General features: G+C 57.2%; 2 protein-coding genes across 2 annotated transcripts; both read left to right on the top strand.

Moving 5' to 3' along the window:
- The first annotated feature begins 125 nt into the window (after positions 1–125).
- On the top strand, positions 126–25,072 carry LOC111775148 (transcription initiation factor TFIID subunit 4-like). Its single transcript, XM_070222802.1, has 7 exons — positions 126–214; positions 1,724–1,782; positions 3,518–3,600; positions 4,383–4,467; positions 4,748–4,931; positions 9,923–10,216; positions 23,823–25,072. Exons 1-7 carry the CDS (start codon positions 126–128, stop codon positions 24,490–24,492), a joined length of 1,464 nt encoding a protein of 487 aa, XP_070078903.1. The 3' UTR covers positions 24,493–25,072.
- ZNF837 (zinc finger protein 837) lies at positions 16,637–21,006 on the top strand. The gene is given in 8 exon segments (XM_070225093.1): positions 16,637–17,170; positions 18,669–18,768; positions 19,244–19,594; positions 19,596–20,251; positions 20,254–20,366; positions 20,368–20,520; positions 20,523–20,632; positions 20,634–21,006. Coding segments are annotated over 8 exon segments (1,731 nt in total). The 5' UTR covers positions 16,637–17,163; the 3' UTR covers positions 20,875–21,006.
- Positions 25,073–26,892: the final 1,820 nt, after the last annotated feature.

Raw genomic sequence — 26,892 nt, 5'->3', positions numbered from 1 at the left:
CCGCTTGACCCCTCCCTTCAGCCCATGCCGGAGTCCCTCCCATTGTCTCTCCACGACCCCCGCATCTCCTGTACCGTCATCGCAGGCGGGGAGGTGTGGGGGTCGGGGTGCAGGGGGTCAGCACGATGGTGGGTGCTCTGCCCACTCTGCAGCCCTACCCAGTGACCCCGGCGGCCAGCCTGGAGAGCATGTGCCAGCCCTTCGCATACCTCTGGTGCTTAATAATCCTAGACCCTGGAGCTGAGCTGGGACGTGCACTCCACCCATGGGTTTCCCAGAGGCCACAATCTCAGTGGCCACACACCGATGCTGGCCAGCAGGATGGCATGAGGGGGCATCTGGCGGAGCTGGTCTCCAGGGCCCCTTGGGGCTCCCCATGTCCTGGTGCCCACTTCACCCTCCAGGGGCGTGTTTCTCCTACACAGACCCCAAGGGGCCCAGCCAGTTGACCCAGGTGGTCCTCCATGGTCCCCAGCAGCTCCACTTGCCCACCCTCTGGGCGTGCAAAAAGCAGGTGCTGAGCGGCCGCGTTGTTTGTTGCTGACTGACAGTAAAGGCTCACCCATGCCCTGACCCCAATTCCAGGAGCAGTTCAGACCAGAGACTCTGGGTCCCCTTGGACTGTCGTCAGTCACAACTCATGCTCAGGACACAGACCCTGAAGCTGACCTGGGCAGGAGGTTAGACGGGCTCAGTCTCCAGTGGGGGCACAGAAGCTGTACCTTGAGGCCAAGGCCCCTGGCCCCCGCAGCTCATGGCCCTTACCCCTGCCCTCCACCCTGATAAGTGCAGGGTAGCATCCTCGGGCTTCCCACTGGGGTCTGAGGGCTTGGGAAGGGACTAACTGGGCTCCTCCTTGGTCCTGGGGAGGCCCTAGGGAGACGCTGACTGGGAGGAAGCAGGGAATAGGCAGAGGCATCTGTCGCCCCCACATTCAGCAGGATCCCGAGGGGGGCCCCCCTAACCCAGCTTCTTTCTCCTCAGGAACTGACAGGGGCCCACCCCTCTGAACCTCAGTTTCTCCCTTCAGTGTGAAAATGAGAACAGAATCAGACAAGGCCAGTTTGGAGCCTGTGGCCTGGCCACTTGTGGTGGCTTGATAGTGGACATCTTTATAGACCTCACAAGTGTGACCTCCCCCCATGCCCTGGAGGGCAGGATGGAGGTCCACCAGTAAAGCCTCATGGGGTGGAGGATGGGGGGCTACTTTGCATAGCTAAGATTCACACAGTATCTGCCAATCCTGGGGTAGCCCAGCCTCTCCAGGTCCCCAGGACACAGGGATGAGATCTGTCTGACCCTGTACGTCTAGGGCTGTTGGCACTGTGTTTTTCAGGGTGAAGGGTGGAAAGTTTCTGCAGGGCGCCCCCCCCCCCTCACTTTCTGGTGCATCACGTCTACCCTGAGCTGACCAGCCCTGGCCCAGGCTCCCCACCTCCCAGAAGGCACCCCATGGGCCCCACCAGACTACATCTCCACTGTCCAGGCAGATGCCTCTCCTGTCTGCCCGTCTGTTAGCTGGTCTTGCTATCAGCTGGCCTCCTGTCCTCCTCACACTTGTTCCTCACTGCTCTTAGTAGCATCTGGGATGTCCATTGAAAATGCCAACCTGGTTCTCATCCAGTTTGAAATGTGCTAGGTTTGGATCTACCCAATTGCCTTCCAGAGCCAGGCCAGGCCTGCTTCTGCCCAAGTCCCAAGTCTGGTCTTGTGCCCATGGCAGGTCCATCATGGTCCACCCTGACCCAGCCACCATCTGCTCCCATGGGATGCTGGCCTGTGGTAGGTTGAATGGTGGCCCCTGAAATGATATGTCCACATCCCAATCCTTGGGCCCTGTGAAAGTGACTTTATTTGAAAAGAGTCTTTGCAGCTGTAATTAAGGATCTGAAAATGAGATCATCCTGGAGTACCTGGGTGGGCCCTAAATCTAATAGCAGTATCTTTATAGGAAGAAGAAGACACTTGGGGCCGGCCCAGTGGCGCAGCGGTTAAGTGTGCACATTCCACTTGGGCAGCCCGGGGTTCGCCAGTTCAGATCCCGGGTGCAGACATGGCGCCACTTGACAGGCCATGCTGTGGTAGGCGTCCCACATATAAAGTAGAGAAAGATGGGCATGGATGTTAGCTCAGGGCCAGTCTTCCTCAGCAAAAAGAGGAGGGTTGGTAGCAGTTAGCTCAGAGCTAATCTTCCTCAAAAAAGAAAAAGAAGACACAACACAGAGAAGCCACGTGAAGACAGGTAGAGATTGGAGTGATGCGGCCACAAGGCAAGGAATACCTGGAGCCATCAGAAGCTGGAAGAGGCAGGGAAGCCTTCTCCCCTAGAGCCTTCCAGAGGTAGCATGGACCTGCAGACACCTTGATTTCAGACTTCTGGTCTCCAGATCCGTGAGAAAATAAGTTACTGTTGTTTTCAGACACCAAGTTTGTGGTGATTTGCTACAGTAGCCTCAGGAAATAATACATCCCAGATACCCTCAAGAATCTCTCCCTCATCTTGATCTTTGCTTTCATGTCACTTTTTTGGTGAGGCTCTTCCTGACCATCCATGGTGACAGTCTATGATGCCACCCCTGCACTCTCTGCCTTGTTCCCTGGCCGTCTCCTCTGCCCTGTCGGTCTGGCTGCTCTGTGAGGGTGGAGTCTGTCTGGCTTGTTCCTTGCTGTGTCCTCAGCTGCAAGTGCTGAACCTGCTCACAGTGTCTGCTCACAAGTAACTTGAATAAACAATGGGTGGGTGTGTGGGCCAGACCTCCCTAGTCCCTCATAGGACTTGCTGCTCCCACTCTGCACTTTAGGCAGACACAAGTGGCAGGGCCTCCCTCCTCCACCACACACCAATTCCAGACTCAGAACATTTAGTCATGCTGTCTTCTGTTCAGAAGACCTCCTTACCACAGTCTGCCCCTCTTCCTGGCCACCTGCTAACTAAGGTCAGCCCTGGAAAGCCCCTCCCTGACCCCAGGCAGGCACTAGGAGTCTAGGAATCAGATCACTTAGTCTTCAGAACTTTATAAGATGGGCACTCCGTTTTACAGATAGTCACAGAGGCCCAGAGAGGTGAAGTAACTTGCCCAGTGTCACACAGCAAAAGGGGGCAGAGTTGGGTTTCTAAGGCAGTTGGCCCCAGAGCCTGGCCTCACCTGTCCTGGCTGGCCTCTCCTCCCTCTCTGCATCGTGTCTCCATCAGTTTCAGGGATCCTTGCACGTACAAAGTGCCCAAGAAATATTTGCTCAATGAACCAATGAGTTCAGTCAACTCTAGGCTTTCCCACTGGATCTGGTATGACCCAGAGAGGGACTCTCCCTGCCCCTTAGGCGCCTCCCTCTTCAGAGAAAAGTCTGCTCAGGAGGGACCATGTAATTACCGAGGAGGGGCTAGTCTTGATTCCAAGCCTGCTTGAGTAAAGGAACAAGTAAATGAACACACAACAAACATATTCATTGCTCCTCCAACTCCCTCAGGACTGTCTCTCCTGTCAGACTGTTTCCTACTCCCACGGCTCCTTGGCAGATGACAAGTTCATCTTTCCCCCTGCCCTGGGCCTCCCACTGCCCTGGCCGCTGACCAGAATGTCTCAAGATGGGCTCACAGAGGTGAGTGGATTGGCCAGGGTGCTTGTTACAGCAGTGGGAATTCTGGACCTCAAGGCAGGACCTGCTGGGTGACCTAGCCTAAGCCCCTTCCCCAAACTCAATTTGCTCAGCTGTCAGTTGGGACCACATGTACAGGGTGGCTCTGCAGAATTGGGGTGGGGGCAACAGGGCAGAATGTGTAGGGCTGGGGTGGCAATGCTGGATCAGATCCAGACCTGTCCCCTCACTTGCAGCACTTGGGGAAAGAATAGAGCTGAGGAACTGGGTTGAGTTTGGGAACCTTGGAACATGGTCTTAATAGGGGGTCTCAGGGGCTTGGATTAAGGATAAACCCAGAAACATATTTTGGAAATCCACATATCCAGAATTAGTCGGTGTAGAATCTCAGATTTTGGAGACCAGATATATGAATTCAGAACAGTCTCAGACACGGATTCCCGGTGGCTGCAGTTTGGTGGTGTCAGGCACAAATTGGGGGAGAAACGGGGACCTGGTCTTGGGTGGGGGACTCCAAGGCCTTAACTGCAGGGAAAAGAGGGACCTGGATTTGGGGGCACCCGGAAGCAGGAATTGGAGACTGGAAACCAATATTGGGGAAACTCGGAGACATGAACTGGGGGAGAAGCAGGCATCGGATTTCGCAGAACTAGAGACGGGAATTTAGGAAGTTACAGGTGACGGAACCGGGAGGACCCGACCATTGGGACTTTGGAGGGGTCTAAGGTCAAAGCGCAAACTTTTGCGGGGCTCTCAGGCTGAACCCCGTCCGGCACGTTGTCCAGAGGGACAGCGTGGACCCGGACCGGAAGCCCCGCCCTCCCCTGGGACGACCAATCACCAGCGTCCAAGTGATGGGAAGGCGGGACGGTGCGAGGCGTCTCCAAGGCAATGGCGAATCGCATGAAGGCTCCGCTTTACCCGGAAGCCGAAGTCTCCGCCCCACGCCCCCGGTGAAACCCGGAAAGGGGGCAGGTTTGGCGGTCGTCATGGTAACCAGGACGCTCACTCAGGCCCAGACGAGATCGCCTGTTCCTCTCCTGGCTCGGTTCTCCGCGGCAGAACCTCCCGGCTTAGAGTCCGGATCGGAGCCGGCGGAACTCCATTTCCCTGAAGCCCCCGCGCTGGCCTTTCCTACCGGTTCCTTCAGACCCGAAAGGAGGCGGAAGAAAGGCGCTGCGTCCCGCCCTCCTCTGGCGGTCACTGACGGGGGAAAGGGTCTCTGGACGCCGCGCCGGCCTGGAGAACCATCGAGACGGCAGTCCTCCGGGCGCCCAGAGCAGCCCACTCAGGGCTCCGCTGAGGGACGAGCGGCTGGACTCCCCGCAGCTCAGGTCTGGGCGGAGCCGCGAAGGGATCGGTTAGTCGGTTCCGGAGCGGAGGGGCGCGGGGTGGTGCTCTGGCCGGCCCGGGAGTGGACTGCGGCCTAGCAGGGCAGCCTGCCGGGCCAGCGCCGCGTCGGAGCCTCTGTCCGAGGCCGTTGAGAGGGCCGGCGAGAGCCCCAGAGGAGGCCTCCCATCCTCAGGTCTGGGGTAGGCGCGGGGCTCGCGGGGCTCGCGGGGCGGGAGAGGCGTCGGGACGAAGCCGAGCCCTTGGCCGCTTCGCGGACGGCCGCCCAGAGGCCGGCCGCACGGGCTGAGCCAGGAGGCGAGGCTTTCCTGCCTGGCCTCAGTTTCCCCATCTGCAAGCGCCTCCTGGGGGGTTGTGGCTCTCGTCTCTCTCCGGGTGGCCCCTTATCTGCCTCTGAAGCCTTGCGGTGACTCTGGGTGCTAAAAGTTGCAGATTCCTGGACACCCGAGGGCTGAGCATTGGGCCCACGCCTGGCTTCCTCTCTCTGAGTCCCCGCTTCCCCGCCTGTCAAATGGGCGGGGTGCCGCCGCCTTGCAGACTTGGCCGAGGACTGACTCAGTCCGTGTCTGGGTCTTAGCTCAGGGCCGGGCGGTGCCCAGCGAGCGCTCAGAAGTTGTGGCTGCTTTCTTTTTTCTTTTTCTTTTTTTTTTTAAATTGAGTTAATGATAGGTTACAATCTTGTGAAATTTCAGTTGTACATTAATGTTTGTCATTCGTGTTGTAGGTGCACCACTTCACCCTTTGTCCCCACCCCCCACCCCACCTTTCCCCTGGTATCCACTAAACTGTTCTCTTAGTGTTGTGGCTGCTTTGTGATTTGTAAAATGGGCTGTCCGTTCTGCAGACTTTTCCGGAGCTCTACTGTGTGCCAGGCTGCAGATGCTGCCCAGACATCCCTAGCTTTTGTAGCTCCCCAGCTGAAGCTCCGGTTAGTATAGAGCTTTGCCCAAATCCCGTTCTGCACACACGGCCTGATGAAATGGTATGGGGTAGTTTGTTACTCGGCAATAGATAACGCAGCCTAGGTGTTAGGACAAGGAGGTCGTTCAAATGTTGTAACAGCAAAAACGTGATGCCTTCGGATTTTATGTCTTTTCCCAAATGTAATACCTACTTATTGGAGAAAATGCAGGAAAGGTATGATCACAGAGATGTAGAGAGAGATGGCCTATATCCCCAGAAGCACCCAGAGGCAGCCACCTTGAGCTGTATACCAGAAATATTTCTCCTGTGGGCTCTCTTTTGCATCCTTTAACCGCTTGGCAACTTCAGTTCCCCCAGGGGTCTGCATAGAGGCTGAATGGGGAGGGATAGGCAAGAGGCCTCTGGGCCAGGGTCATTAGGATGAGGAGGAGGGGCAGACAGATAGCGACCTTGCTAAGTGACTAGCCCCCTGACCCTGGCTGGCTGTCACAAGGGGCAAGGCTATCTCCGGGGTTTCCAGGGAAGTATGAATATGGGGCTCTACCTTAGGTGGGGATGTGTGAGGCTCCTTGTGTCTGGGAGTCGGGCACAGCCATGGGGCTTCAGACACTCCTTAACCCTGCAGAAATTTAGAGATTCAAGCTGGGCCCCAAAGAGGAAAATGTTTGTCCTTACATGGCAACCAGGGGGAGCCTGTAAAAACCCAAGTCAGATTTCATCCCTCCCCTGCTCAAAACCCTCTGTGGCTCCCTGCATCACTCACAGGAAAAGACGAAGTCCGCACCATGGCCTGCTAGGCCCACAAGATATAGCCCCATTACCCTCCTCTCCCTTCTCTCCCCTATGCTCCACCCCAGCCACACAAGCCTCCTCAGGGACTTTGCACCTGCTGTTCCTCACCTCACATGCTCTTCCCCAGAAAGCCCCATGGCTCACTCCCTCCCCTCCTCAGGTATTCCCTTGAATTCTGCCTTCTCCTTGAGGCCTCGACTGACCACTCTATTTATTTATTGTAATTTTTTTTTCTTTTTGAGGAAGATTAGCCCTGAGCTAACTACTGCCAATCCTCCTCTTTTTGCTGAGGAAGACTGGCCCTGAGCTAACATCCAGGCCCATCTTCCTCTACTTTATACTTGGGATGCCTATCACAGCATGGCGTTTGCCAAGCGGTGCCATGTCCGCACCTGGGATCCGAACCGGCAAACCCCGGGCCGCAGAGAAGTGGAATGTGCGAACTTAACCGCTGTGCCACCGGGCCGGCCCCTATTGTAATTTTTAAATTGAGATATTAGTCACCCAGCATAAAACTGTTTCAAAGTATATAATTCAATGTTTTTGGTATTTTCACAAAGTTGTTCAACCATCACCACTGTCTATTTCCAGAACATTTTCATCACCCCAAAAAGAAACCCCATACCCATTAGCAGTCACTCCCATTTCCCCCTTCCTCCAGCCCCTGGCAACGACTACTCTACTTTCTGAATGGATCTGCCTATTCTGGACATTGTATAGAAAGGAAATCATAGGATATGTAGCCTTTTATGACTGGCTTTTTTCACTTAACTCCAAGCCCAGTCCCACTTTGCCCAAATGATGACCTTTGCCTCTTGCATGTGGCACCTGTACTTCTCAGTTTTCTTTTTTTAAAAAAAAAAAAAAAGATTGGCACCTGAGGGCTGGCCCTGCGGCCGAGTGGTTAGGTTCCTGCGCTCCGCTTCAGTGGCCCAGGGTTTTGCCGATTCTGATCCTAGCGTGGGCATGGTACCGCTCATCAGGCCATGCTGAGGCAGCATCCCACATGCCACATCTAGAAGGACCCACAACTGAAAATATGCAACTATGTACCTGGGGGCTTTGGGGAGAAAAAGGAAAAATAAAATCTTTAAAAAAAAAAAAAAAAAAAGATTGGCACCTGAGCTAACAACTGTTGCCAATTTTTTTTTTCCATTTTTCTCCCCAAATCCCCCCAGTACGTAGTTGTATATTTTTTAGTTGTGGTGGGTGCTTCTAGTTGTGGCATGTGGGACACTGCCTCAACGTGGCATGACAAGTGGTGCCATGTCCGCGCCCAGGATCTGAACCAGCGAAACCCTGGGCAGGCGAATCAGAGTGCATGAACTTAACCATTTGGCCACGGGGCCAGCCCCTCTTGATTTTCTTTACACCAGGGTTTCTTCACCTGAGCACTGCTGACATTTTGTCATGGGGTGGGGGTGGGGCTGCCCTGTGCATTTTAGGATGTTTAGCAGCATCCCTGGCCTCCACCTAATGATGCCAGTAGAACCCCCATCCCTATGTGTAACAACAAAAGTGTTGCCAAACATTGTCAAGTGTTCTCCAGAGCACAGAATCTCTCCCTGGTTGAGAACCACTGATTAACATCTACTCATTTGTTTTTGCTTAGATCCATTTATTAATAAGGAAACTTGACAGCCTCAACCAAAACATAAAGCTAGCCAGAAAAAGAAGAGAACTCCAGGTGTAAATACCTGGACAGACCACTGTGGTTAAACTGTGCTTGACAATGTTGAAGGCAGAGGCTCTGGGCCTGAGGCATGCCCTCGCTCTGGCAAAAGGGAGACAGGTCAGAGCTGGAAAATGAGAGACCTCCCAGTGCCTCATGGAGACTGTGTTCGTTTTCTACTTGCTGCTTAACAAATTACCACAGACTTAGTGGTTTAAGACAATACACATTTATTATCTCACAGTTCTGGAGGTCAGAAGTCCAAAGTGAGTCTTAGGGGTAAAATCAGGTGTAGGCAGGGCTGCATTCCTTCTGAAGGCTCCAATGAAGAATCTGTTCCATGCCTTTTGCAGCTTCTGGAGGCTACTCTCATTCCATTTCTTGTGGCCACATCACTCTGACCTCTGTTTCTGTCATAACATCTCCTTCTCTGACTCTGGCTCTCAGCCTCCCTCTTATAAAAACCATTGTGATTAGATTTAGGGCCCACCTGGATAATCCAGGATAATCTCCCTATCTCATAATCTTTGATCACATTTGCAAAGTCTCTTTTGCCATATGAGGTAACATTCACAGGCTCTGGGGATTAGGGTGTGGACATCTTTGGGGTCCACTATTCTGTCTACCCCACACATCCACTGGACTCAACCCTGGTCAGCAGCAGTTCCCATCATAGGCCTGGCACAGCCACCAAGGGCTAGCATTGGATGTGGCTTGTCCGATGAGCAGTCTAGAAGTATGTCCAGGGCAGGTGGTGAAGAGGATGGCTCAGAGGGAGGCAGAGGGCAGCAGGGGGCTAGTGGTCAGACAGGCGAGAAAGGACAGTGGAGGGGAGGGGAGGAAGCAAGCCTGGAGAGGCAAAGAGGTGACCCCTGACCACCCCACTCACTAAGCTGCCTGCCTTCAGCTCCTGCTGAAATTCCTTTCTTTATGTCTCTCCCCTTTTTACAGCTTTCAAGACTCTTGAAATTTGGCCGCGCCATCCAGGATGCCTCAGCTGCTGCGGTTTGCTTTCATGGCTCCTGACACCATTTCTCCTCCTGGGAACTGCCAGCCTCTCCATTTCTCCTCGACTCTTCCAGATCCTGCAGCCAGGACTCTGAGTTGGAGGGTGGCTACAGGATGGAGGCTCCAGCCTAGGACACTGAGCCCGAAGAGTCCCTGAGGCTGATTCCCAATGAGCTGTCCCAGGCGCTCAGGAGAGGCCTGAGGTGGAGTGAGGCCCCTTGCAGAGGACAGAGCTGCGAGACTCTCCTTTCAGGAGGGAGACCTGTGTGGAGGGGTGACAGATGGCAGGACGACTTCCCCAGGGTGCAGGCTTCTAGGGCTGCAGCCTTGGCTTGAGTCCCAGTCCAGGGACCTGACAATTCATGGGAGCTAGATTCCTTCTGTGAGAGCCCCACTTCCTCTCCGGGCCCCTGCATGACCAACGGTCTTGCTCCTGAAGCCCCCTATGTATGACCAGTGAGTATAGTGAGGTGCTTCTCCGGCGCTCCTCCCAGTATTAGCCCTGGGGGGGCAGGGGGACACTCAGGGAACAGGCTTCTGTAAAAGCGAGGAGGGCCGGCAGACCCACAGACCCTGAAGCCACCCCCCATCTAGACAAGCCTCCCACACCGGGACCAGCCTTCAGTTGGGGGGCCAGCCTTCGGTCGGTGCTCCAGCCTCCTCCCGTGCAAGCCCGCGCCGCCCCCCCACCCCCACCCCGCGCCTGCCCCCAGGGCAACAAGGCCTTTGTGTCGTGGGCAGGCCTGTGACTGCACCAGATAATTCACTCCATGGAGAGGCCCTTTCTGTGCACCCAGAGCTGAAAGTCCTTTTGCAAGAGCTGGAAGCTCTTCCGGCAGGCTGTGTACTCAGGCATGAGAAGTCTCGATTTTGGTAAGCCTCGTTGAGGGACCCAGCAGTGAGAAGCCCCAGGGAGTGCCCTGAGGCTTCAGCCAGTGATAGAACCTCCTCAGGCACTGGGCACCCGCACAGAGAGCCAGGAGCTGCACTCCCTCTGCGGCACCTGGCAGGGCCATCAGGGTAGGCACACGGGCAGGCGACCTCCAAGTGCCCTTCCACCACCGCTCCAACCTCATTGAGCATGGTAAGCCCCACACAGGCCTTCAAACCACGTCCTGACTTTGTCCCTGGACAGGGAGACAGAGCCCGAGGCAGGGTGTTTGGTCTCCAGACATCCATGGGATGGAGACGGAGTGAACAGCCCCAGTGCCCCTGAGATGCAGAGTGGAGCAGACAGGTGGGGCTGGCACCCTGGATGGCTGAATGCAATACATGAGCCAGACGGGCTAGCAAAATTAGAAGTGTCTGTGTGGGGCAGGAGCCACTGAATAGATGGGCACAAGATGAGGAAATGGGAGTAAATGGGAGGGAGGCCTGCCCAGGAGACCAAGCAGGGTTGGCCTCATCTTTGGGGCTGGGGGGCCGTGGTTCTCCAACCGGATGCACGTATTAGAATCAGCTGTGGGGCTCTGACACCCACTGCTCGAGCCTCATTCCCAGAGATTCCGATTTCAGCGGCTGGCGCGAAGCCCGCTTGCCCGGACATTTCAGAGCCAGCCAAGGGTTTCCCACCCCTCATTCTTCCGCACTAGCGAGGCTGGGAATGGCAGGACTTCCCGAAGTCTGACTGGGAGTGATGACTGTCAGTCATCGTCACGGCCAATCACTCGCCTTGCTGGGTCGGTCGGGGAGGCCGACTCCCTGGCGCTGACGCAAGTCTGGGTCCCGCCTACTGAGCGTAGCCTGCTCCAGTTGCTATAACAACCGGGAGTCCTGGCGTGACCAGGGAGCCGGGCAGGGCCGGACTACGTTTCCCAGCAGCCCCCGTGAGTGCTCCCGCCGTCCCATGCAGGGAAACCTAATCCTCAGTGCTACGGCGGCCCGGAAGAGGAGGGAGGAAGGTTCTGCGATGCGTGTGGGGCAGGGACTAGGGGACCCGTGCGGGTCGCCTCAGGGAGTAAGTGGCGCTCTGCACGTACCCGTGACCCCACTCTGCGAGGCGGGGCCGCCATACCCCTGTTCCCTCCTAAGCCCTGCGCGCTGGGTCCGGGACGGAGGCCTCACCCGCGCTCTTCCCGTCCGTTGCTCGGGGTCCGGGCTGGCCAACGGCGCGTCGGGGCTTCGGTTCCGAGCGCGTCTGTCTGCTCTGGCTCTGGCTCCCGCGTCGCCCATCCTGAGTGTGGAGACTCAGGCCCGAGGGGAGGCGCGAGGCCCCGAGCCGCCGTTGCGCGTCCCAGGATCGAGTCCGTCTGCCCGCGGCCGCCTCGGCTCCCTGCTACCTCGGGCCTCGCCCCCGGCCCTTGCGGTTGCCGGTTTCTTTCCCCGTCGGGACACGGTGGCCCCTCCGCCTCCCTCAGTCCCAGTTCCAGAGTCGCGTCCCCTCCAGACGCCCGCGAAGCCGCTGCGCGCTGGCTGTTCTGTTGTCCTTCGCACTGAATGTCCGGCGTAGAATAGGACGGCCGGGCTGGGGTCTCTGGCCCTGGGGCTGTCGTGGAGGAGGGGTCGGGGGGGTGTGCTGTGACCCAGACAGGTGGAGCCACCCTGTGCTCTCCACACCTCCAAGCTGCCCTCTTGTCAGTCTCAGTGGGCCTGTCCAAGCTCTGAGGACATTCAGCCGCAGTCACCTCTTCCCACGTGCTGTTGCCGGGGGTTTTGCAGCGCTCAGTCCCGCTAGCTGCCCGAAGATGGCTGCTCCGTGTCCTAGTCCCATCCACCTGCAGCTCCGCAGACAGTGAGGAGGCTGGGCGAGCACTTAGGGTGCAGGGGTGCTCACCCAGATGATGGGAAGTCACTGTCAACACCTGGGACAGCTGCAGTGCAGGGTCAGGGACAGGCTCCCAGCCTCAGATCCCGGGTCCATGACTGGAAGGTCACCCAGGTGCGGGTAGGGTAGTTTGATAGCACAGGCTGGGAGCAGGGCGAGAGAGGCAGAGAGAAGCAGCCATGGTCTGCAGCTTCCACCTGCTGTGTCTCATGCTGCAAATGGGCAGAGGAACCACCTGTGGGAGTGGGGTGTCTGGGGACATTTCTCCCAGAGATGCCCTGTGCAGATGGCTAACGGGTGCCCCTCAGCCCCAGACTCCTGTGAGTTCAGGGTCTCTCCTGCCAGGTCAGGACCACTGCTGCTTCCTGTGACCGCCCAGTCTTCCCTGACCCTCTGTCTAGGCACTGAGCAGTCCTCTGACTGCATCAGCAGGGATCAGGAGAGTCCCCCATGCAACCCACCCATCCTATCAGCGGTGCTGGACCAGTCTCTGTGTCAGTTTCCTGTGGCTGCTTTAGCAAATTACTGCCAACAGAAATTTCTTCTCTTTTGGTTCTGAAGGCCAGAAGTCTGAAATCAAGGTGTCGGCAGGGCCACACTCTCTGAAGGCTCTGAGGCAGGTGCCATCCCATGCACCTGTCCTAGCTTCTGGTGGTTCCAGGCATTCCTTGGCCTGTGGCTGCGTCACTCCTGTCTTGCCCTCTTCCTCCTCTCTCTGCCTCCCTCTTATGGATTTAGGGCCCATCTAGGGAATCCAGGATGATCTCATCTCAAGATCCTTCACTACATCTGCAAATACTCTTCCCAAATAAGGTCATATTCACAGGTTCTAGGGGTTAGGGTATGGACGTATCTTTTGGGGGGTAGGGGCATCATTCAATCCATTACGGCTTTCTTCAGGGGAACTTGCCCAGTCCTGCATGACTTAATGCCCTAGGCCATCCATCCTCTGGCCTGTCCACTGATTCCATGGTAACTGGCTATCCTGGGTTGGCCAGGCTGTCCCCCTCAGGTGTCTTCTCCCACTCTGGTGGGTCCTTGGCCTCTGGGTCCCTGGGGGTCCAGGAGGTCATGCTGGATGCTGGCCTGGGGTGTTGCTCTGGCTGCCAGCTGTTGTGCAAAGTGAGGCACAAGGCCAGCAGACATGACCCTGCGGAGGCAGTATTTACTGGAAGCGCTGGGGCAAGAGCATGGCAGGTGCCCAAGTCCTACTGTCTCTCCCACCTGGAACACAGCCACCTGGTGTCATGTCAGCGGGACCTGGATCCCGGCTATGGGGCTTCTGGGATGCACAGTTGTAGAAGCCCTTGTCTTTCCCCAGGCATCCTGCACAGAAATCTGGGCACCTGCTCTCCTGCTGCTGAGCACCCATTGTGGGGCCCCCTCCTCTGTGTGAGGGGCTGGAGTTCACCCTGGGGCTATGGTTGCTTGAGGAAGCAGGAGGTGACAGGGTTCCCACATCAGTGCTCATGTCTAGAGAGCCCCTTCTTTCCTTGTGGGAACCTCAGATCCCAGCCTGGTAGTGTGCCCGGAGTGATCCCCTTAGTAGGGAGTCCTGGCAGCTTTTGCGGCAGCTCTGCAGTTGGCCCCCACAGGGTCACCCTGGCCTCTCAGAAGCAGACCAAGGAATTCTGCAAAACCTGCAGTACACAGAGCCAGAGGCTCAGGGGTGCAGGGGAGGCTGGTGAGGTGGGCGGGATGGGTCTGCTCTGTACTGCTCTCTGTGGCTGGCAGACACCCACCAGAGGGTGAAGCCCATGCCTGAGAGTCAGAGCTGAATTCCATGGACAGTGGTGGGGAGCCAGTGGGCAGCCTGGGTGTGGAGGAGGACAGGGCTCTGTGGTCAGACAGACAGCGGTGGAAGTTCCCGAGCTGTGTCCTCCCTGAGTCTTGCCCTTGCCCATTCCCATCTGTAAATCGTGATGGCAGTGCCCTGGGTCTTGGGACATCATAAGGCAGCACCCTGTGCCCCAGCATGCTGCCCAGTATTCCCAGCTGGTGTGTCCAGCTTCCCACAAAGAGTTTTCTTCTTGAGATGAGTAGACTAAGAGACATCTTGTTAAAGAAAAGTCTGTGCTCTGGGGGAGAATGCTGTCAACCCGGAGGTTAAGCTTCTGATGTGAAAAGTCTGCTTGATGTGCAGTGTGCAGTCAGCTTGGCCATGTGTGAGAAGTTAATGTTTTATTTTTACCTAACAATTTTGAAGACCTTGTTTTTCTTATTACAAAAGTATTGTGTAAAAAACACACACATACCTCCATCCCACACAGTACTGTCCCTGTGGCTGGGGCTCAGGTGACATCCTGGATGTTCCTGGGTGGGCTTGTGAGGCTACCCTGGGGCAGACACCTGGGCATGCCCAAGGCAGGAACACTTTGTGTCATGGGTGCGTCCCCTTTTTTTGAGATACAATTCACATAAATGAGCCATTTTAAAGTGTACAATTCAGGTTGGTTTTTAGTATACTTTTTAGTTTTTAATATGTTCACTATGTTGTGAAACCATCACCTCTGTCTAACTCCAGAACATTTCCATCACCCCAAAATGAAACTCTGTACTCATTAAAGCAAAATTACTCCCCATTCTTCCTCCCCTCAGCCCTTGGCAACCGCTGATCTCCGCTTTGTCTTTATGGATTTGCCTATTCTGGACTTTTCATATAAATGGAATTATACAACATGTGGTCTTTGTGTCTGGCTTCTTTCACTGAGCATAATGTTGTCCAAGGTCCCACCATGTATCAGTACTTCATGCCTTTTTGTTGCTGAGTAATATCCCATTGTATGGCTAGACCACATTTTGTTATCCATTCATCAGCTGATGGACGTTTGGGTTGTTTCCTCCTTTATTGTGATTAGTGCTGCTATGAACATTGGTGTACACGTTTTTGCTTGAACACCTGTTTTCATTCCTTTGGGTGGATCCCTCACAGTGGAATTGCTGCATTGTGCAGTCACTCCGTGTTTCACCTTTTGTGGAACCGCCAGGCTGCTTTCCACAGCTAGCTGCATCATTTTACATTTCCACCAGCCATGTGGGATTGCGTTCTGCACTTGCCTTTTCTCTGCCAGGTCTTTGTACCCATCTGTCCTGGTTAAGGCAAACTGAATGTGGAGAGTGCTGGATGGGGCTACCACTTCACCCGCAGCAAGGGTGGCACGACAGGGCTTACTTCCAACACCTTGCTGGTCCCAGTGTGCAAGTGACACTTTTTGAAACCTGGACCCCTTAGCTTGTCTGCTTTATTTTACAGCAAGCTCCACATTCTAAAGAAAGCATGGCCCTTGGCCTCCCCCAGGCAGGGCCTTTGAGGACCCCTTAGGAGTCATGGTCACTGAGCCTGGCTCCATCAGCCCTGGGCATGGTCTCTGTTGTAGGTTAGACTCATATCCATCTGCTGTTGGGATGGTCAGTGCTGGTGGGCAGGTGGGGCCCACAGCTGCTTGGTCCTCAGCATGCCCATGTCATTCCCCACTCCTGTTCTTGGGACGCTGCACAGTCAGTATCTCAGAGCGGACAGGCAGAAACACAAACACAGGGTAGGTTAGCAGCCAGTCCGCCTCCCATCTGGAAAGAATATCCTCAGACTCAAAGCCACAGGTGTTTGGGAAAGAGAGGCTTCCCTCTCACATTCTCCTCCTGGTTCATGTGGTGAAGAGTCACTCGGTTAAGGGTACACACATGCCAGTGTTCAGTGTCACACAGATGTTCTCACACTTTCTTGCAGAAGTCCCTCACCCTAGGGCCTCCGAGCACTCCCCCTTGGTCTCGAGCTCCAGCTGGCTAATTTGCCAGGTGGAACAACCAAGGCACAAAATGGCAGTTGCCACAGTGGGGAAAAATGTTGGATTTCCAAGGAAGTAGCCCTGCTCAGTGGCACCATCAAGGATCAGTGCTCTCGTGGTCCTGGACGCAGCTTCATGAAGTCTTAGTTAACCCAGGCCCTGTGTGGCTTTGAGGTGCCAATGGGGAGGAGCGGCCTCACCTATCCTGGGTCAAAGGCCAGTCTCACACAGGCCTGGAGGGCACAGGAGGCTTGTGCAATGATCACTGCGATGGGAGTGAGGGCTGTTTGAGAAACCTCAGGTCCTGGTGGGGTCCTGCCCTTACTGTCACACTTGCATCTTTAAGAGCATACCCCAGACCAGTTACTTGCTGAACACATGACCCAACAAGCCACCTTTTTTTCCCTTCTCCCCAAAGCCCCCCCAGTGCATAGTTGTATATTCTAGTTGTAGGTCCTTCTGGCTCTGCTATGTGGGACACCGCCTCAGCACAGCCTGATGAGCAGTGCCATGTCCATGCCCAGGATGTGAACCAGTGAAACCCTGGGCCACTGAAGCTGAGCATGCGAACTTAACCACTTGGCCACGGGGCCGGCCCCCAAACAGGCCACCTTTAACGCAGGCCCTTCAGCTTCTCATGCTCTGGCAGGTGGGCTCCTGAAGAGCAGAGCAGTGACGACTGAGCTGCTTCTATGGCCCCTCACTATCTGCAGGACGTGTCTAACTCTGTGTTTTCCCCCTTAGTCAATTAGGTGTGTCTCATTTCCACTCAAACACGTTTGCTGCCAGAGTGCTGACTGTGATGCATTTCTGCCATTGTGGTTATGATGTCCAAGGGCGAAACCATCCTCCAGAGACAGTTGACAGCAGCATCCTGAGGAGAACTACGTCCACTCACTCTGAAGTGTCTTTGGCTGGAAACCTGGAGAGAGTCTTGGTTAAATGCTTCCTGATTCCTTTTAGTTCCTGATCAAGTTACTTCAGGCTGCTGGGTGGCCCTGGGCAACTGCTTGCTAGAAATTTGCAAAATGGGTGGAAAAGTGACAGTGTGTCAAGGAAGAGTTGGAGCAAGCAATTTCACTGAGTCAACTCAGGCTTCTGGAATGCTTGATAAAGGAATCTGCCTTCCACAGAAGAGGGAACACAGAGCTCACGGGGAACCTGAACCTTGTGCTCAGTGAGGCAGGATTTACTGTGGTCACATATTCGTTGCCTGAGGCTGTGCTGCACAGATCTTTGTTCTTGTTGCTCATAGCCACAAAGGGCAAGGAATGACAGGTACTGCCAAGGCTACTTGGTTGTTTAAACAATCAGATTTTATTGATAAAGGGGAACAGAACGAGGAGCGGGGAAGCAAACAACAAATCAGTACTTACTACATCCACACCATAATAAACCTGGAAGTTCCACTAGTTGGTATGGCGGGTGGGAGTGCCAATTGTCCGGGTCTGAGGCAAAGTATCCTCTCCACAGTGAAACTCCTAATTGTTCTATGCCTGTGACTCCCTTTTATCCTAATGTTTTTTGGGTTCTGACTCACGGTTTTAGACATTTAGATACTTTGAGTTATTTCTCCTTGTTCCCACAGATGGGATGTTTTTATCTTTTTGTTCTCACGGATGGGATGTTTTAATAGTCTGGTCAGGTGCCCGTGGGGGTGGCCAGCCCAGACAAGGAACATGACGCAGGACATTTTCTTATTAACTTGTGCCTTGGGGTCAGGGTTGAAGTGGCCATCTCCGGCTCCGAGCCCAGACACATTCTTTTATGTAGGCCCAAGATCCCAGTGTCCCTGGAGGGTGGGGAGGTCAATGAACTCTGTACAGTTCTGGAAGTAACAAGAACCTAGGGAAAATTCCCATTCTTATGTGTCAGCTCTTTAATAGGTCAGTTGTCAGTGACGGTCATTGATCAGTAACCTGATCGACATGCAAGTCCTCTTCCTCCTCCTTTCCATTTTCTAGGCACCAGGTGAGCCTTCTTGTTCTGACCCCTCTGTGCATATTGGCCGCACTTCAGAGTCACCCTCTCTGCTCTGCATGTTGCATCCATGCCCCAAATGGGACCATTCTGAGCTGAATGTGTGTCCTTCAAGATTCCAGGCTAAACATTTATAGTTTGTTTCACCTGAATGGCATCTTGATGAGTATACTGTGTTTTCCCAGTAAATTGTATAAAGAGCTTGGAAGAAACCACTGTGGTAGACAGCATCATGCCCCCTTCCTTGAAAGATGTGTACATGCTGGTCCCCTGATCCTGCGAATGTTACTTCACATGGCAGAAGGGACGATGAGGTGTGATTGAGGATCTTGCTATGGGTGGTTATCCTGGGTTCTTTGGGGAGCCCAGTGTCATCACAGTGACTTTATTTAAGAAAGGGCAGGAGGCTCAGAGTCTAAGAAGGAGATGTGATGACTCAAGCAGAGAGTGAGACATCTGGTGTTTCACTGCTGGCTTTGAAGATGGAAGACAGGGCCGTGAGACAGGTAGCTGGCATCTGGAAGCTGGAAAGGGCAAGCAAATGGATCCTGCCTTTGAGCCTCCAGGAGGAAGCCATGCGGCTGAAACCTTGATTTAGGACTTGTGACCTCCAGAACTCTGAGATGCATTGGCTTTGCTCTCAGCCACTAAATTTTCAGTAATTTGTTACAGCAGCAACAGGAAACTAATAATGGCCATGGTGGAACTGGAAATAGTAGGAGCAGGGATAAGGCCTTCATGGGGTTGGCTCATGCTGGAATGATCGGGGCCCACGCTCAGCTGTTTACTTTTACAGTTATCATACCCATTTTATGGATGAGGCTGCCAGACCTGAGAGCTAAGTTTGCCTGGGAGAAGTGGGGAGACGCAGACCTGGTGTCCAGCCGTGCTGCCAGGTGAGTCCCATCTCACACTTCCCAGAAGAGCTGGCTGATGGCAAGTGAATGGGGCTGGGCCAGGCCAAGGTAGGGAGGCAGGAGGGCATGCTGCTGGGAGGCTAGTGCTCAGAAGTGGAGGAAGTATTCTGGGGAGTGGACAGCTGAGCAATTGGGGTGTCTCTGTTGTTTGGGGGAGGGGGCCACTGAGGTCCCAAGCCAGGGGTGATGGTGCTCCAGCAACGGGTGAGGAGAGATGATGCTGGGGAGCAGAGAGAGTCAGGGAAGCTGTTCTCTGGGGCCTTGGTGGTGGCCTAGGGTGTGGCTGAGAGTAGGGGCAGGAGGCCCCAGGGTTCTCATTGCCCATGTCATTTCTTGTCCCCTTTCCCTGGGCTGCGGAGAGCTGGGGCCACCCAGTAGGCATCAGTCCTGGCACGGTTCTCCACTTCTCCCCTCCTGGGAACTGCCAACCTCCAATTCTCCTCTACTCTTCCAGATCCTACAGCCAGGACACCGTGTTGGGGGCTGGCCCCAGGATGGAGGCTTAGGCCCAGAACTCTGGGTAGGGGGGCATCCCCAAGGCAGATCCCCAGGGAGCCAACAGGGACCAGGAGGAGAGGCCCAAGGCAGAGTTGAGGCCCTCGGAAGAGGACAAAGCCAAGAGACACCTGTCTCAGGAAGGAGATGTGCGTGGAGGGACAGCGGGTGGCAGGACGACTACCCCGGGTGGGGGCTCCCCGAGCTGGGGCCTTGGTGTGAGCTCCAGCCCAGGGACTCTTCAGAGTGAGGGAACTGGACCCCTGGTGTAAGAGCGGTGTGCCTCCACCTCCTCTCAGGACCCTGACCTGGTTGCAGGCTGGGGAGGACCCCTGTCAGTGCCCAGCGGGTGCCAGGGCCTCCAACCATAACTCCTGTCTGATGTGGCATCACAGAGCATCCCCTGGGGAGAAGCCCCCAGTATGTGACCACTGTGGAGGCCAAGCGCCGCTCTGGAGCTCCCCTCAGGCTCAGCTGTGTGCGGTCCACACAGACTATCCACCCTGTGAACAGCGCACAGATGCCCAAACCTTCCCTAGGACCCCGAAGCCGACCCCCCTCCAGCAGAGACCCTTGGTGGAGCGTGTGTGCCGCTGCGGCAAGGTCTTTGCCTGGAGGGCCCCACTAGCCCCGCAGGAGCTGATGCAGGAGGCCAAGGAGTGCCGCCCGTGTGCCGGGTGCAGAAAGCGCTTCGGCCCCAACGAGCAGCAGCAGGTGGGCGAGGGCCCCTCGATGTGTCCCCAGGGCGGCCAGGCCTCGAGTCCTCGCCCCAGGGCCCTGGCCCAGCGGCTGTACGCGTGCGATGAGTGTGGCAGGGCCTTCACGCGCACGTCGAGCCTGCTGCAGCACGAGCGCATCTACACGGGCGAGCGGCCCTACGAGTGCTGCGAGTGCGACCAGGCCTTTGTGCGCTGCTTCGGCCTCTACCGCCACCGGAGGACGCACTCGGCCGAGCGCCGCGGCCCGGCCCGCGGAGGGCCTTCCTGCTGGGGTGTCCGCCCTGCGGGGACTGTGGTGAGGGGGCCCCGCGGCCCCCACGGGCGCCCGTGGCCGGGGAGAAGCTGTACGAGTGCGCCGAGTGCGGCCAAGCCCTTCGGCCTGTTCTCGCACCTCGTGGAGCACCGACGCGTGCACAAGGGCAAGAAGCCGTACACGTGCCCCGAGTGCAGCAAGGCCTTCAACCAGCGCTCGAACCTGAGCCGGCACCAGCGCACGCACAGCAGCGCCAAGCCCTACGCGCGTGCGCGCTGTGCGAGAAGGCCTTCAAGGGCCGCTTGGGGCTGCTGCAGCACCAGCGCGCGCACACGGACCAGCGGCCCTACGGCTGCCCCAAGTGCGGTAAGGACTTCCGAGCTGCGCCAACACGAGCGCCTGCCCTCAGGCGAGAGGCCCTTCATTTGTGCCGCCTGTGGCAAAGCCTTCGTGTGCAACTGCAGCCTGGTCCCCCACCGGCGCACGCACACGGGCGAGTGGCCCTACGCGTGCAGCGAGTGTGGCCGTGCATTCAGCCAGGGCTCCAACCTCAACGAGCACCGGAGGCGGCACGCGGGCGGCGGGGCACCTCTCCCGCGAACCTCTCCGACGTGTTGAGCGCTATTAAACCTCACTCTGTACGCACCGCGTCCACCAGTTCCCGCACACTGGAGTGCCACTCGACCCTCTCCAACCGGGCGCATAGCATCCGATTCAGGCGGGATGGAGCACTGACGTGCCCCAGAGGCTGGGTCACTATCGCAGGAGTCTGTCCCTCTGCGTCCCGCGGGAGGCACTACCGCGCCCGCTGGGACGTGGGGAAGCGAGATAAAGTGACTCCCCAGGGGCACAGCCAGAACATGGAGGAGATATGGTTCGAACCCAGGACCTCTCCCTGCCCCTTCCTGGGGGCTTCAGTAGCCCTTGGTGGCCTCAGGCGTTTGCACACCCTCTAGTGTAGCTGGGCCCCCGCCTCCTCCCTGAGATCTTGGAGATGCCTCCCTGGGCTTTGGGAGAGAGACTTTTCACGCCGCCTGACCCTCACGGAGGCCAACGGCCTGAGCTTGAGGGGCGGGGCCTCAGCCTGCCCGACCCCTGGGCGGCTATGTAGTCGTCACAGAGCCGGGGAGCCCCCCTTGTGGGGGAGGTGAGATTCCAGGGCAGCCTTGGCCTGGTCTGTGATTGGCAGATGGGGGCGTCCTCATGTTATGTCCAAGCCATGTGGTTCTGCCCGCGCTGGTCTCTTGGCAGGAGTCCAGGTTAGACTCTGCGGCGTGGGGGGCATCAAGGAAGGAGACCCAGAGGTGCGGCCACAACTCCTAGGAGGGAATCCGGGGCAGACCTGGAACAGCATGTTTCTCTCCTACCTGTATGTTTGGTTTTATATGTATGTGATTCCAATTTCCCCCATTCCATCCTCCACATGTCCCAAAGTGACATTCACACGGCTCTCCACTCCAGAAGCCAATATTTGCACTTACTACAGGCCAGGCACCATGCTCGGCACTCTGCCCTTAATCGCCCCATTTGATCTGCGCCCTAACTGGGAGGGCAGGGACGCCTCTCCCCCCAAATCACGGAGGCCACGTGGCCCAGCCAGAGGCGCCTAGAGGGAGGGCAGAGCTGGCTTCAGCACCAAGTCCTTCAGAGTCTGGGCCTCGATGCTTCCAATGGGGTTCCCAAGCGTGGCCTTGGATTCTGCAGCAAAGCCCCGGCAAGCCACCCTTCACTCTGTGTCTCCCATTCCTGAGCTCCTGTCTCTTGGGAAGGGGAAGATGCAAAGGCCTCTTGGGGTAACAAAGCTGTTGGCTCTCCATTCTTGGGCATGGCCTGCAGGACACCATTGCAGCCGTTTATTGTGTACCTGGCCCAGGTGATCCTCATGATGCTGTGCGGATGGGTGCCGTCCCATGTCCCAGATGTAGGAGGCTCTCCATGGGGTGGGGACTGCATGCTTCATCTGTCCTTGCCAAGTTCACACCATGAAAAGCCCCTCCTGAGGACAGAGAGGGAGTCAGATGGGTGCTCAAAACTCCCAGCTCAGGCCACAGGGAAGAGGTCAGCGTGGAAAACCAGTCCCAGCAGCCCCGTGGGAATTCACCCTGGGAGAGTCTTACCTAATAGTGTCCTCTGCTTTCAACAGCCCCCACAGGCCCAGGTCTTGGTTAATCCAGGACTCACTCACCCAGGGCTTAAATCCCCCTTCTCTGGGGAAAACCATCCTCCCTGAGGCAGGCCCAGCCCAGAGTCCTCTCTCCAGGTGGTCTCCTTGAAGCCTTCCCCAGCCTTGAGATGAGGGAGAGCGGTCCCTTCCCTACCCACAGGGTAGGACCCAGTCACCCAGTACTCTTTCCACAGAAATCTCCCAAGACACAGCTCTCCTGGCCACTTCGCCTCCACCCTGGGATGGGGGCTAAAGTCACAAAGTTGGCGCTCACCAGCCTCTTTGCAAGTCCTGCAGAAATGAAAACACAGGCCCCGACCGTTCTATGCTCAGCATTTTGGGACCCATTTTAACTTTCTCGTATACTGGTGAACGTCAGCAAAGTCATGCTGGGCAGACACCCTGGGCAATGCAGGAATGTGAGGAAGGCTACAGCCTCCACCACGTTTTACACCTGAGAGCTCATTCCAGAGAGCAGCGCTGTGGGGCCAGTATGGGAGGTCATTCCAGAGACAGTGGAAGTCTCTCCCTCTCACGCAGCCAGTGTGGGAGCACCTCAGGCAAAAATGGAACCTTTTTTCTCACATCGTGGGTTCAGGCAGCTGGCCCAGCCTGGTTGGACCCAGACAGAAGCCTGATGTGCTCTAACCTGGCTGGGCTGCCTGTTGGGTGGAGGAGACTGCCGAGGGGTCAGGGTAGGGGTGAGGTGGGCCAGGAAGACAGACACAGCCAGGGTTTGGGTCTGATGGTCACCTCAAGCCTCCTGGGGTGGAGGAAGTTCACATCCAGTGTTTCCACAAGTGGCCAGGGCCATCTTCATCCTCACAAACAGGTGTCCCCACCTCCCTGGTGCTTGGCGACCCCAGTGTGGAGCAAGGAGGTGAGGGTGAGGCCCTGGAGCTGCCCTGTGTGGAGAGGGAGATGGAGGCCCCGAGCGGGGCTGGTGCGGGTGAGGAGGGCCGCGCTTGAGCCTTTGCACAGTCCTGGCACCCACACTCCCACCTACAGCACCTCCTGCAGGGTCAGGTGTGGGGATGTGTGAGTGGCACCATCTCGGCCTGCATAGAGGTCTTGCAGCCTGCCCCATCCCAGGCCGGGCTACCAACACCCAACAGGGCTGGCATCTGACTCAGAGTCAGCCTCAGATGCTTCCTCTAGGGGGAAATTGGAGCATCTGCAGCCCCACCTGCCTGGTTTCCCTGTTCCAGGCTGAAGAGGGGACACCGGCCTCCAAGGCCAACTCAGAGAAAGTTGGGGGTGGTGGCCTGCTGTCCCTCCATCCAGCCGGCCCTTGCCCCGGGTCCCCCACGATCCAGTCTCTCCTGGAACCCGCGGGCCCCTCTGCTCCACTCTTTAGTGTTTTTTGGGTTCTCTCAGACATTTGCTTTCTCTCCCACTTCAGCTCTCAGAGGCAACGTGGAGTGCCCAGGACGGTGGGCCCAGCAGGTGGTTCCAGGGAAAAGCACGCCGCCTGGAGTGTGCCAAAGACTGACGCCAGAGGCCCCTTCCCGGGAGCCGTGTCTGGAGACCTGGGGGCCTGGCAAGACCCGGCAGAGGCCCCGAGGGAGGCCGAGGAGGGTCGGCAGCAGCATGCCACGCTGGAGGCAACAGCAGGCCAGGGGACCCCCGGAGGGGAGCCGGAGCCCCCAGGCTGTGGGACGGCGGGGGCCAGGCCCCAGGTATCCGAGGGAACCTTGCAGCGAGCCCCTCGCCTCTCGCCAGGCGGCCTGGCTGCCCGTGCGCTGAGTCGGGCAAGGCCTTCAGCCAGCGCTCGAACCTGCTCAGCTACCAGCGCATCCACTCGGGCGCCAAGCCCTTCGCCTGCGCCGTGTGCGGCAAGGCCTGCGTGCGCAACTTGGAGCTCGCGAGCCACCGGCACACGCAGACGGGCGAGCGGCCCTACGCGTGCGGGGAGTGTGGGAAGCCCTTCAGCCATCGCTCCAACCTCCCCGAGCACCGGAAACGGCACGCGGGCGGCGGCGCGCCCTGACCAGGGCCGGCCCGTGCGGGAGGTGGTGAGGCTGGGTCAGCCCGGTGGCCGCGGGGCTCAAAACCCAGCAGCCAGTGGGTGAGGATGTGCAACGCTCCGCCGTTGTGAGCGGTGCGTGCCGGAGCGCAGGCGGGCAGCGCCTGTGGGAGCCGAGGATCGTGGCTGGGAAAACAGATTTGCGACCGCAGCCCCACCGGGGACCCCCGGGGCCAGGTTGGGGACACGTGGGATGGGGAGGTGGTTCACGGGGCGAAGGCAGTGAATTTCGGTCCTGAGAGGGGTGCACACGTGCAAAGACGAGTGAGAATTGAGGGCTCCTGCAGGCGTGTTGGTTTCATCCAGGAACCGGTGACATTGACATCCGAGACCCAGTCCCCGGCTCCCCAGGAGTGAGGGCCGATGTGAGTCCCCGCCCCTGCCTCCCCACCACCGGAGCGGGGTCCGGGGTTGCACACGACTTTAGTCTTCAACCAAGGGCCGGAAGGTCAGAAACCTTGCTCTGGGGACCCAGGCGGGCAGCAGGAGGCAAAGGGGAGGTGTCGGGGTGGTCCTGCCATCTTCAGCTCTCAGCTGCTTCCCCCGCTAGCCCCTGCCCGGTTCTCTCCTCCACAGTTGTGGCCAAGAGTTCGTTTTAAAAAGATAAATCTGGGCAGCTTGAAACACTTGTGGCTTCTGTGGATCCAGTGTCACGTCCACATGCCTCGGGGGAGCACAGTCCCCACGTCGTCCCCTTGCTCGTGACCCCAGCACCCCTGCTTTCCTCTGCCGGGAGGCGCACAGGCAGCCCGCACGCAGACCGGCGCGGGGATTGGAGACACGACGCCGGCAGTGGGGGTACCAGCGCGCGATGGCGTGCCGCAGGAAGGCCTTTGCGGAAGGAGGGGCGAGGGGGACACCTTCCTGGGCTCAGGGGGCGACGTAGGGCGGGGCGAGGCCGCAGCGCAGGCCCCGCGGGCCTGATGGGCCTCGGCATTCCAGCCGCGCTCCCAGCTGCCAGCTCCCACGCCCGGCGGGAAGCAGATTCCCACCTGCGCTTGTGCCTTCCGGGTGGATGCCCCGCTCACTCCGCGCGCGAGCCGCGGTTCACAGGCCCCTGCCCGGGTCCTGGACTCCTGTCTCTGCGTCCTGCCCCCGCCCCTCGGCTGCTAACGCAGCACTGTCCTCGCTGAGCGGTGCGCTCCCGCTCTGTCTAGCACCCTCGCTGGGCCCTCTGGAGGTGGAGGTCCGTCTCTGTGGGGGGGACCGCCCCCAGCACGCTCACTCCAAGAAGGCCGCCTCCCTGGCCTGGCCCCCGACGCCCCTGCTCGCTTCCCAGGCTGGGATTGCCTGGGCCTGCGCCGCTCTGTGCTCTGGGGTCTCCCCTGGAGTCGGTGTGCTTCTCAGTCTTGTCACCTCCCCACATGTTAGGGAGCCTCTTTCTGCCCCTGAATGTGCTCTGCTTCCTCCTGCTCCTGGGTATCCTTGGCCGTGACAGCAGCCTCCCGCGTGAGCTAGTGAGAGGAGCATGGAGAGAGGGACGGGGTGGGGTGCAACTGACTCGAGAAGCCCCTTCTCACCCTGCCGCGCCACCCGGGGAGGACCAGAATTAGCCTGAGGACTCACAGCCGACGCAGACCCCACTTGGCTGTCTGCCAGGTGGCAACGTCTAGTCACAAGGGTCGCTGGGCACCTCTGCTCGTGCCATCCCCAGCACCTGGCAGGGATCAGGGCAGAGGGGGCTGTCTCAGGCGGGGGCAGGCAGGTAAACGACTGTCACTGGGTATTTTGAGGGAATTGATTACCTAGCTTTGTAAGGCTGAAAAAACAGAGAAAACAGAATCCAGAGATTCGTAACTAGAGCAGCTACTACTCTAGGCCCCAGGGTGCAAAAGAGAAGGGGTGACCCTACCAGAACCTCCTGTTGAGAAGGGTCTTGGGCCTCTGAGGAGCTGGCACCATGGCTGTTGCGAGAACTAGGAGGGGTGGGGGATACAGGAAAGATCCTTTGCTCTGAAACACTAGGGGCCTCAGAGGCTGAACACAGCATCTTTATTTGCTGGACACATTGAAGCCAGGCAGTGGCACCACTGGATCTTCGCAGTATTAGGGCCCACGTGGCAGAGCAACCTGCTGTGTATCCAGGACCTGCTGCGTGGCCGTCTCTTGTTCTGGGCCCCATAAAAAACTGCAGCTGATACATGGACTGGAGCAGCACACTGAGGTGTCTATGTTGGTTCCCAAATCCAAGGGCTCCACTGTTCCTCCAGAGAATCCATTGTCCTCTTTTTTTTACTTTTTTTTGAGATTTCAGTTGTACATTATTGTTAGTCATGTTGTGGGTACACCTCTTCCCCCTTTGTGCCCTCCCCCCACCCCCCCTTTTCCCTGGTAACCACCAATCAGATCTCCTTGTCAATATGTTAACTTCCACCTATGAGTGGAGTCATATAGAGTTCGTCTTTCTCTGACTGGCTTATTTCGCTTAACATAATACCCTCGAGGT

The sequence above is a fragment of the Equus caballus genome, chromosome 10, assembly GCF_041296265.1.
Source record: "Equus caballus isolate H_3958 breed thoroughbred chromosome 10, TB-T2T, whole genome shotgun sequence".
In the NCBI taxonomy this organism is placed as follows: Eukaryota; Metazoa; Chordata; class Mammalia; order Perissodactyla; family Equidae; genus Equus; species Equus caballus.
Note: the sequence above shows the minus strand (reverse complement) of the source record. Positions and strands in the feature narration are given on the sequence as shown.